General features: G+C 42.7%; 1 protein-coding gene across 9 annotated transcripts in view; it reads right to left on the bottom strand.

Moving 5' to 3' along the window:
• Bptf (bromodomain PHD finger transcription factor) overlaps positions 1-12,427 on the bottom strand; it is a 108,590-nt gene that overhangs the window by 81,680 nt on the left and 14,483 nt on the right. For all 9 annotated transcript variants that reach the window (XM_038327706.2, XM_038327712.2, XM_038327711.2 and 6 more), the window contains exon 2: positions 3,082-3,904. In XM_038327706.2, the coding sequence (XP_038183634.1) occupies positions 3,082-3,904 (823 nt within the window). The remainder of the gene's footprint in view (positions 1-3,081; positions 3,905-12,427) is intronic.

Genomic DNA, 12,427 nt, shown 5'->3' with positions numbered 1-12,427 from the left:
ATAAATAAAAGCAAGGGGGCTGGAGAGATGGCTTAGAGGTTAAGAGCACTGTCTGCTCGTCCAGAGAATCTGGGTTCAATTCCCAGTACCTACATGGCAGCTCACAACTGTCTGTTCCTTCATTCTAGGGATCTGGTTCACTCATATGGTCATTCCTGCAAACAATGCATGTGAAATAATGATAAATAAATTATAAAAAAATAAAAAAATAAAAACAAGAGGCTAGAGAAGAGAGGTGGCCCAACACTCTATTTTTAGAAGATTTGGGGGGCTTTTGTTTTGTTTTGTACACAGGGTTTCTCTTGCTATATCCTGTAACTCGCTCTGTAGACCAGGCTGGTCTCAAATTCATAGAGACCTGATTTTGCCAAGTGCTGGGATTAAAAGCACATGACACCACTGCCTGGCCTAACTTTTATTGTTTTTTAAAGACAGAAACTCTATGCAGCCCAGGCTGACCTTTAATGTCACAAAGATCTGCCTACCAATGCCTCCTCAGTGCCGAGATTAAAGGGGTGTGCCACCACACTTGGCCTCTTTTTCTTGGGGCGGTGGTGATATACTCTCCTTGCAGAGGTATGGGTTCAATTCCCAGCACCATACAACAGCTCACAACTATCTGTGAAGTCCAGTTTGAGGGGAAATCCAGTGCCCTCTTCTGACTTCTGTGGGCAGCAGGCACACATATAATGCAGACAAACACTTTAAAAACATAGAGGGACAGAGGGAGGGAGGAGGGAGGGAGGGAGAGAGGGAGGAAAGGAAGGAAGGAAGAAAGGATAATGAAAGTCACGTCAAAGTATAGAGACTGGTTTTTTTGTTGTTGTTATTCTTAAGAAACAGGGTTTCTCTGTGTAGCTCTGGTTGTCCTGGAAGTCTATGTAAAACAGGTTGGCTTTGAACTCACAGAGATTTGCCTGCCTCTGCCTCCTGTGTACTGGCATTAAAGACTTGTGCCACCAATGCCTGACTGTTTTGAAGAGGACCCAGGACTGGTTCCTAACACACACAAGGAGACTCACACCTTCTGTAACTCCAGTTACAGAAATCCCCCCTTCTGGCCTCTGTAGGCACTGCAAGCATATGATACAGACAAACATGCAGGCAAAACATTCATACACGTCAGTTTTTTAAAAAGTAAATACATGATAGCAGCTAAGAAAAGGTAAATCAGGCCGGGCAGTAAGTAGTGGCGCACACCTTTAATCCCAGCATTTGGGAGGCAGAGGCAAGCAGAACTCTGTGAGTTCAAGGTCAGCCTGGTCTACAAGAGCTAGTTCCAGGACAGACTCTTGTCCTGGAGAAACCCTGTCTTGAAAAACTAAAAAAAAAAAAAAAAAAAAAAAAGTAAATCAGGGACTGGAGAGATGGCTCAGTGGTTAAGAGCTTTGCTTGCTCTTCCAAAGGTCCTGAGTTCAATTCCCAGCAACCATACGTGCTCACAACCATCTGTGATGAGATCTGGTGCCCTCTTCTGGCCTGCAGAGATATGTTACCACTGAATACATAATAAATAAATCTTTAAAAAGTAAAATAAAGAGGCAGAGGCAGGCGGATCTCTGTGAGTTCGAGACCAGCCTGGTCTACAAGAGCTAGTTCCAGGACAGGCTCTAAAGCCACAGAGAAACCCTCTCTCGAAAAACCAAAAGTAAAATAAAAAGTAAATCATAGGATTTAGAGATCAATAGCTTAAAAAAAAATCTCACGGAGGCACAGGCTTTTGGATCTCTGTGAATCTGATGCCACCTTTTTCTACACGGTAAATTCCAGGCCCAGCCAGGACTAACTAAATAAGACTGTCCAAATAAAACTCTCTCTCTCTCTCTCTCTCTCTCTCTCTCTCTCTCTCTCTCTCTCTCTCTCTCTCTCTCTCACACACACACACACACACACACACACACACACACACCTCAAAGGGGAAAACTAGAGAGGAAAAACAAGAAAAATCAAAGACAAAATAGCCCACTGTTCAATCAAGCACTGGCGCAGGACAAGTACAGCAGGGCTCTGGAGAGAGAGGTCAACACTGTCAGGACCTCAGGACCTATCCCCATGATGAACGCCAACCAACCAAATAACAGTAACAACAGAGCCACACAAGTGCCTATCACTGTACACGCCACACAAACTAGAGACTGACAATTCCACAGGCTTTCAGCAAAGTCAATCAACCAATTCCACAATAAATCAAGTGTCCGGTCTCAGAGAGCATCACTCTCCCTCTCCACAGCACCCTCATCTCACCAGTCTCCTTTTGACCCAATTCTCAGAACTTAAGAAAGCCTCAAAACTATAAAAGCTCAAAATGCCAAGTGGTCCATGCCCTCTACCAGGTTTCTAAAGATACTCAATATGCAGGCCAGAATGCAACACTGCCTGGCGTGCAGCCAGGCTCACTAAGCACAGTGCTCCATGACCCGACCTGCCCCCTGATGCCAGAAGCTTCTTCTGCACTGTTCATCTCTGTGGTTCTGGGACTAAACACAGGGCCTCACAAATGCTGGGCAAACACTCTCCCTGAGCTACATCCTCAACCTCTTCTTACTTTTATTTTGAGACAGGGTCTTGTTAAATTGCTCAGGCTAGCCCTGAATGGATTCTGGAGAGCAAAGCAAGCCTTGAATTTGTGATTCTCCTGCCCCACAGGCCTAACTCCAAATTGTTTCTTAAAACCACAGGACTCAGACTGTGACCCCCACGCTCCATGATTTAGGATCTCCTGGGGGACTGCAACCAATAATGAATGAATGAACACTAAAGAGGAAGTTGCAGTCCTAACTCCAAGTAAAGGGTGAAACTTTCGGTGGGCTGCAGGAAGGTTCACAGAATTACACCCGGGAAACTGTCTCCTTCTCTGCTAGCCGAATGAATGGAGTGCGGTCTGCAGCTCTCATGAACGCATCTCGATGCCCAATTTTTAAGATACTATGTTAATGCCTATACTCATTCCATCTCTAAAAGTTTTTAACTACAATTCATTATTAAATTACAAGTTTTGCACACCAACAACTGTCATGTCGATCATGAAGGAAAACGCATTCCCTCTAAATAGGCACAAAAATTGTGGCCAGGTTTACTCACATTATGAGTCTTCGGTTTAAGAACCAGTATTTCCTCCGGCTTCTGTCATATCCGATAGGTTCATGTCGAACATATGGTTTATTCTTTTGGACTTCAGCAACACAGTCAGTCACTCCAGGCACCTTGTGTGCTACACAGACTTCACACTGCCACTCATCCTCTGGCACCTCTTCAAGAGGTGGCTTCACACACTCTAAGTGATACACAGCTGAGCACGTCTCACAGCACAGTAAGTCTCCCAGTTTGTGACAGACCCTACAGTGGTCGTCATACTGGATCACCCCTTCCGACATCAGCTCCTCACGAGCAATATTGGTCGTAAGGAACTGATCGACTAGAAACTGCAGAACTTTGATTTTGTTCTCCACTGGTCCGTAGGGATAGTCCTCTGCCTCCTGGTAAGGAAGAACATGGTGGTATTCCTTATCGCTCTCACAGTACACCCGCAGGACCTCCGGCCACGTCATGCCGTCGATGAAATATAGGGTGGAATTCACACTGTCTTTCAGGTCTGCAGGGCCGAAGGTGGTGTTAGATGTGTCCTCTTCACGCAGAACTGCCTTCAGAAGAGCCACATGCATCTCTGCCATGAGTGTGCACTGCTCTTGGCTCACCAGAGCTGCACAGAAGTCCTCAAAGCAAAAAGGGGACAACCTTAAAACATTGCCAAAGTTCCGCACGACCTCATAAATGGCAATGACATTCATTATATGCTCGTTAGGCACCATTAAATCCTCAGAGGACTTCGGAAATTCAAGGGGTGGGATGTCCTTTTCTTCTAATATTGGAGAGCGAGGCCGATGTACTCTTGGTTTTCGCCTACCTGTAAATAAAGACATGATATCATTACAGGTTAATAAGTCAGCTTGCTCCTACAAACATACCATAAGCCAGATTTCTACAACACTCAAGTTAGACTAATGCCAAGATCAGAGGTTAAAGGGTATAGCTCAGTGGGAGGGGATTTGCCATGCATAGGCTTTGGGCTCACCCCCAGAATTTTTCTTTGGTTTGTTTTTGTTTTGTTTTTTTTTGTTTTGTTTTGTTTTGTTTTTTAGAAACAGGGTTTCTTTGTGTAACAGCCCTGGCTGTCTTAGAACTCGCAGAGATTCACCTGCCTCTGCCTCCTGAGTGCTGGGATTAAAGGAGTGTGCCACCACCAACCAGCTCATCCCTAGTAAAAACACCACCATCCTAGTACAAGGGTAAACACTGCCTTTAATCCCAGTACTCAGGAGGCAGAGGAAGGTGAAACTCTATGAGTTCCAGGACAACCTGGTCTAAATAGTGAGAAACAGTTTCAACCGTAACAACAACAATAATAAAAAATAAAGCTCAATGACTTACTTAATTTTTATGACAAACCTACTCTGTAGTTAGGCTGGAGCTATTATATAGTCCATTTATAGCTGGAATTACAAGTGTAAGTAAGCCAACATACCTAACAATGATTTAGTTCTGATTGTTAAATCTACAAAAAAAAAAATCTAAATCCAAAGTTTCCCATTTGATTCTATTATCTACTTATTTTTTTTTATTTTTTTATCCTCCCCCCCAAGACAAACCAGGTTTCTCAGTGTAGCTCTGGCTGTCCTGGAACTGGGGTTAAAGGTGTGTGTCACCACTCCTGACTTCCTATTCAATTCTAAACCAGAAGTAAAACAATTTTTAAAAGTATACTCAATTACCTCAGAAGTAACAATAAGTAACTGGTCTTATTTAATGTGTTGGTAAGAATTTGACAAAATATAAAAGAAAGAAATAACTACTACCTTCATGTAAAGTGACCAACACGGGGTGCGGAGGTGCAGGTGTAGCAGATTGATATAGAATCAGTCAGACACCTCAAAACCAACAAAAAATTCCTAGTGTGCCACACACCCCACCACCACCCCCACCCCGCGACGGAAGTACTGCCTGCAGGGAGCTAGTGAAGTACAGGCTCAATTTAGGGGAAAAGGAGGGGAAACAACAGAAAAGTTCCAGCACCAAAGAGGAGAATGGGTTCTTGTCTGGGAAAACAACAAAGGCCTGGAATTTTTAACCAACCAATTAAGTGCACACAGGTCACAAATCCATCCATCCATCCATCCATCCATCCATCCATCCATCCATCCACACACATGCACAGACCATGCACTAGATCTGTCTGCCTGTCTATCTAGCTATATACACACACAAATTCTGTGTGCACATACACACTGGATACATACATACACACACATTCTGTGTACTTAGCACACACACACATACACACAAATACACCAAGAACTTAGTCTGTAATGTTTACATATAGCATTTAACCTTTTAAATAAATCAGTCCTACTTTGTAAATAAACAGTACAAGCGAGTCTGATGAAAATTCCAAAGTAATCCTATGACCTCAAAGTATATACTATGGCATGCCCTGCCCCCAATTATACACAAATACATATAATAATAAATTAGATTAAAGCTTAAAAAGAAATACTTGCTAAACCAGGCAGGTGGCTCTCTGTGAGTTTAAGGCCAGCTTGGTCTACAAGAGTGAGTTCCAGGACAGCCAAGGCTACAAAGAAAAACCTTGTCTCAAAAAAGAAAAAAAAAAAAAAACAAAAAACAAAAAACAAAACAAAAAAAACCCACAAAAAACAAAAACAAAAATCAAAAAAAGGGAACAAGTTCTAGATTCTATTACTCTAATTACACTTAATTTCTGCTATCTGTGGAATGGTTAATAACGTTTCTAATTTTCAAAAGTAACATTAATGGGATCAATTAAATTCATTTTTGTATGACTAGTCAAGTTTTATCAACATGAAACTGAGTTGCTTGTAACTGCTCCCCAGCAGCTTCCCTGGGTTTCTTCCTGCAAATGTAACTGGTATAAGGTACTAGAGGAAAGGAAGCACCAAAGAATACAAGCAGAAAAGACCCTTAATGTATACAAAAGACCCTTAATGTATACAATGTAACACCCCAACCTTCAACTGTCTGGAGAACAGATTTTTTTAGATAAGAACAGAGCCATCACTTTCTGTGAAAGAAAATCTGGTCACTGTTGGCCAGACAAGGTTGCAGGACATAAAGGCAGTTCCCACACTCCAACACACTTAGTGAGGATGACAACTAGGAGGATAGAAACCCAAGTGTCACTAAGGCTGCAATTCAGACAAGCATCAGGATGAGTTAGTCTGTCACATCTTCAGTATGTGACCTGCTTCCATGTAAGTTAGCACATCTCAAAAGAATGACTTCTGGAGTGCCTTTCTATGTTCCTCAGCCTCTTACTGAAGCGTTAGAAAGTCCCTCAAGGGGCTGGAGAGATGGCTCAGCAGTAAAGAACAATGACTTCTCTTCCAGAGGACCTGGGTTCAATTCCTACCACCCAACCCACATGGTAGCTCACGAACATCTGTACCTCCAGTTCCAAGGGATCTGACACTCTCCTGGACTCTGTGGGCACCAGGCATGGTGCAATACATACACGCAAACACTCATACACATAAAATAATAAATAAATATCAAAAAGTAATAATAAAACCAGAAAGAAGATATAAAGTCTCTGAGGTAGGGTAAAGGCACTTAAGTCTGATAACCCGAGTTCAATTCCCAGGACTCACGTGATGGGACTTTCCCAAGTTTTCCTCTGCTCTTCATATGGTGTACACAACAGGTAGATATCTAGACAGGAAATTAAAAATGTTTTCTTCCAAGTCCCCAAAGCTAAAGTCTAGTCTAGAGCAGTGATCAATCAGCAGAGCGGGGAAGGGCAGAACAAAAGAGAAGATATTCCAGAAAGAATGACTCTTGACAATTAACTTTTTTCACTTGCAAAATTCCTGAGAAGGCAGGAATCTGCTTCTTAAAGTGCAATTCTAAAGACAAGACAGCAAAAGCTTCAACTCTACCCCTATTAAAGGAGTGGACCCAGGGACAAAGAACTCCACTAGCAAGGGTATGGGGGTGGGGGTCTTCCTTCTCACACTCCGTTCTTTTCTCTTTCAAAATGAAGAGCCTATTTTACTCAGAAGAGATTTAAATAAACCCTTTAGGAGTTGGTGTGGAACCCAGTTCCCTCCCCCACCCAGGAAAAAACAATCATCCCAACCCACCGGTACATTTACATCCTGCCCTGCCTTTGTCTCCTGGCTTTCTCTACAAATTCTGAATGGGCTACTGCAGATTTCTTCCCCTCCTCCATGTGACTAAAACTGTAAATACATTTATTTCCCTTATGTTTTGTTCCTCGGCTTCTTTGGAATATAGGGTAACCGAGGCAGTAGATTTATACTTTAATCGCTCAAATAAAAATACTCCGTTGGTTTTAGAAGTAAAGAGAGCCTCAAGACTCCCCATGGTCTAGTTGGAAGCACAAACTCTGTACACACACTAGAGTACAAGCTTAACACTAAAGGAGCTCATATGGCTGGAGACAGGATCTCTCTTGATGTAGACCAGGCTGGCCTGGAACTCAGAGATCCACCTGCCTCTGCCTCCCAAGTGCTGGGATTAAAGGTGTGCGCCACCACATCAGACTAGGTTCAGTTTTCTAAAATCAGGAATTCTCTTTGCCTCCTGAATCTATTGTACAGATGGATGGATATACTCACACACAACAGAGGGCAAAACACTTCTTTCAACAGAGTTTGTGATTTGTACTTTTTTTAAACTTCAATATATATCAATAGTTCAGTCAATTATGAATCATCTGCATGTGTCTATGTGCTGAAGCAAACCAACTGGCTGGAAATGTTGCTCGGTGGTGGAGCGTGTGTCTGGCAAAAAGCACCAGGTACAAACGGCAGCACTAGAAAAAAAAAAGGATCAAAAATAACATCTTTCCCTTTGTTGGTACTGGGGATGGAACTCAGGGCCTCAAGCTGCTTCACCTTAGACTGTTGGTGGGAGGAAATAGCCTTTGCTACAGAACAATGAGCAGAACTGGAATAAACTAGGGATCAAGCCTGCCCTGAAGGTCAGGGGCATCTTTTAAAAGGAGTCACTTCTGGGGAGAGTGGGGGAGGGGATTGGAAAAAGATGACAGGTTTTTTTTTTTTTTTTTTTTAACAATTTTATGCTTTGAGAGAGACCTCATACACTTTTGTTTTGTTTTTCAAAGAAAGAAATGCTGAGTGTGTCAGCTCACAGGTAACCCAAGCACTTGGAAGGCTGGGTAGGAAGATTGCTGAAGCCCTTTTGAATCCTGCCTTTTCTCAAAAAAGGAAGGGGTAGGAAGCAGCAAGGGAAATGAGTCAAGTAAAGTTGCTGCTAATGACTAAGGATGAGCTTATGTAAATGCAAATAAAAGTTTATGCTAAATTCAAAGATTCAAATGCAGTGGTGGTACACACCTATAATCTCAGAACTAGGTAGACTTGAAGCCGGCGGGAAAAACAGAGTACCCAGCATGGGAAACACACCTTTAATCCCAGCATTTATTTGGGATGCAGAGGCAGATCTTCGTGAGTTTGAGGCCAGCCTATCCTACACAGCCTAGGCTACAGAGACCCTGCCTCAAAACGAAACAAAATAAATGTAGCTGGCATCTGTGGTGTGTCAGGCTCACAATGTCACCTCCACCTAGGAAGCTAGGGTTCCACCCTTGCCATTCGAAAAGCTGCCTTCACACATTCCTTACTAAAACTGTGGGAGATGCAACAAAATCACCCAGGCAGCCTGGGTTAAAGTGCAAGACCCCGTCCCAAGAAAAAAAAAGTTGCCAAATGCAGTCCAAGTGCCTAGAACCCCAGAGGTATCTGTATTTTAGCCTTCTGTTCAGTTCATTCTGAGGTGCAGCTACAGTCTGAGAAATAAGCAGAAAGGAGGGCAGGAAACTGAGGAAGCAAAGTAAAAGGCGGCCTCAGGTGGCATCGCTGGAGCAGACGGCCTGTGGAGGAAGCTGAAGCAGGGAAAAGCCGCAGAAGGGAAACTGTGCAGACGGATGACACTCCAGTTGCTGCACTAAGGAGAGGGCGCTGATCACTCCAGCAGGTGTCCTGCCGGAAGGCCCTGCTGCTGGGCATAAGGCTGGGTCAACCCGAGGCTGGGGCAGAACTTGGATTCCCTGAAGAGACTGTCTCCTCTCTGTACTCACAAACTGTTGCACGCAGTCTTCCACATGCCTGAGTTTTAGAAATTTGCAACAAGTTCATAATCTTAATTTCTCATTTTTAATAATAAAAGTCACCTTACACTTTAAATTACTGCTGCTTACTTTGCTGACAAGTTTGAGAAATCAGAAACATTTTCCAGGACTCCACTCAAATGTTATGCTGCAACTTCTGAGCAGTGCCTGACGCTGCCCACCCCCGTTATGGCGTGCACACCTTTACTGTATGACTGACTGTATAGTCCTCACTCATTTGTAAGTTCCCGTAGTGAGCAGATCATGACTTTTAACTACTAGAGCAACTTAACATTATCATCAGGTAGATACAGAGGTCATACTGGGATTAAATCCAGAAGCCATTGTTAATTTTCAAGTACCATTCAAGTTTTTATTTTATTAATTCTGAAAGAAATATTTGTGGTCTTTCCCGCTTGTAGACGTCATAGAAACCATTCTAGGTATGGAGGGAAGCTCCCTGAGTGGCATCTGAAAAGGGGATGCTGGCACTGGACAGCAAAGAGGGAAGGGCATTTCCTGCATACTGCTGCTCTCCAATCAGTAAAATCTAGCCGGGGGTGATGGTGCATGTCTTTAATCCAAGCATTCTGGAAGCAGAGACAGGCAAATCTCAAGTTTGAGGCCAACCTGCAGGCCAGAAGAGGGCACCAGATCTCATTACAGATAGTTGTGAGCTACCATGTGGTTGCTGGAAATTGAACTCGGGACCTCCGGAACAGCCATCTCTTCAGCCTGAATGATGTAATTTTTAAAAACTGTGACGTAAACCGGGTGTGGTGGCACACACCTTTAATCCCAGCACTCAGGAGGCAGACTCAGGCAGGTTTCTGTGAACTTGAGGCCAGCCTAGTCTACATATAGAGTTCTAGGCCAATCAGGGCTACACAGAGAGACCCTGTCTCAAAAAAAAAAAAAAAAAAAAAAAAAAAAACAGCCGCGCAGTGGTGGTGCATGCCTTTAATCTCAGCACTTGGGAGGCAGAGGCAGGGGGATCTTTGTGAGTTCCAGGCCATCCTGGTCTACAAAGCAAGTTCCTAGACAATCAGAGCTACACAATGAAACCCTGTCTCAAAAAACTAAAAATAAACAAACAAACAAACAAATAAATAAATAGAATAAAAACAAAAACAAAAATTATGAAACAAACTCAAGCATTTACAAGGCCTCACCACCAGATCTGGAACAGCATCTCAATCCACTATCGGGGTTAGTACTTGTAGGTTATGTGCAAGTACATTCCACTTGCCCCATTCACTGGCTCTCCCTGCCAGGAATATAAAAGCAGCAGTTAACTTTCAGAGTACTTTCAGGGCACTTTTTAACCCATTATTTACACTTAATGAAGAGTTACCGTTATTACTGCTTTTTAAAGATGCTCACGGTGGCAAGATGCTTTATCCAAGAGACCAGTCAGCACCAGAGCTATGCTGACACCCAACCACTGCACCTTCTGAATTTTAGCTCTTTGCTACACAGAAGTTCCTACTCTACTGTCAAACCTACCACCTGAGTTCATCTGTCAATGAACTTGCCTTTGAGAAATAGACAGAGGATTAAGAAACCAGGCAGTGGTTATGGCACGCCTTTAGTCCCAGCATTAGGTAGGTAGGGGCAAGTGAATCTCTGTGAGTTCAAGGTCAGCCTGGTCTACAGAATGAGTTCTAGGACAGCAACAACAAAATGTCATCAAGACACTGTCATTTCAAGTTCGTAAGAGCTGCATTTAGGTAGTGGCTACCATTTTAGACAATAAATACAGAACATTCCCTAACATCACCACAACTGTCTATTGGAAAGTTCTGATCTAGAAATACATCTAGAATCACTGTACAGTAACTGAAGTTCAACTACAACCCCTCTATGTTCTCAAAACAAGGCTAAAAAATTCATTCTGTGCACCTTAAAAACAACAACAAAAACCAGAACCTACACTACATAACTACCACAGCCAGCCCTAACTCAGTACATTTCTTTGAAATAGTTGTAAAACACAGATAAATACCCAATGGATTTACAGTAATAATTAAAACATCTGTTAAAACTGACATGAAAACATATAATCATCAGACCTTAACAACACATACACACACCGAGAGAATGTGTTATGTGCATTAAGAAAAAAACTGGAAATCCCCTACTGAGGTTCACTGAAGTGAATGAAGGAACATGAAATATTAACAGATTCCAAACACTAAATGAAGGCTGGGTTTGCTGATGCATCCTTTCATCCCAGTGCTTGGGAGGCTGAGGTGGGTGATTTCTGAGTCTCAGGCCAATCAGATTTATACAGTGAGACCCTTTCTCAAATAAATATGCGGCTTGGAGGAGGTGGTCCAAGCATGTGCGTAGTATGTAAAAGGGGTCGTGTGTTCCAATCCCCAGCATGCAGGGCAAGAGACTAAATGAATCAGGTCGGGTCTATTAACATGATAATTAACAATTTTTCTTTTTTTAACTTATTCTCAGGCCAATCAGAGTTATACAGTGAGACCCTTTCTCAAATAAATATGCGGCTTGGAGGAGGTGGTCCAAGCATGTGCGTAGTATGTAAAAGGGGTCGTGTGTTCCAATCCCCAGCATGCAGGGCAAGAGACTAAATGAATCAGGTCGGGTCTATTAACATGATAATTAACAATTTTTCTTTTTTTAACTTATTTTTTAAATGTATAGTGTTCTGCCTGCATGTATGCCTGCACACCAGAAGAGGGCACCAGATCTCATTATAGATGATTGTGATGTGGTTGCTGGGAATTAAACTCAGGACCTCTTGAAGAACAGCCAGTGCTCTTAATCTCTTGACCCATCTCTCCAGCCTCTATTTTTCTAAAAGCTGAAAAAAGTTAAATATCAATACAATAGACCATCCATGCTAATATAAAAACATAAAACCCTCCTATACAAACATACATCAGCACAAGTCTAAAAATAAGGATGGAAATAATACATGGCAACTTCACAGGACTTTTTTACCTCTAGAGAAGGAAAGATCAACAATCTGTAACTTATCTTTAAAGGTAACAGAGATCTGAAGCAAATACCCTGAAATGTCAGTATTTATTAGATTTAGGTGCTGAAGCCAGGTGTGTAGGCACAAGCTTGTAGTACCAGAGGCAGAGGCAGAAAGACCCTGAGTTTAAAGTCAGCCTGAGCTATAAGATGACAAAACCTAAGAACCTAAACTCAGCAGGAGAGTGCCGGCACAGCAAACACAGGCCCCTGGCTCTATCCCCAGCACCA

Source organism: Arvicola amphibius, chromosome 4 (assembly GCF_903992535.2).
Source record: "Arvicola amphibius chromosome 4, mArvAmp1.2, whole genome shotgun sequence".
NCBI classification, from domain to species: Eukaryota; Metazoa; Chordata; class Mammalia; order Rodentia; family Cricetidae; genus Arvicola; species Arvicola amphibius.
Note: the sequence above shows the minus strand (reverse complement) of the source record. Positions and strands in the feature narration are given on the sequence as shown.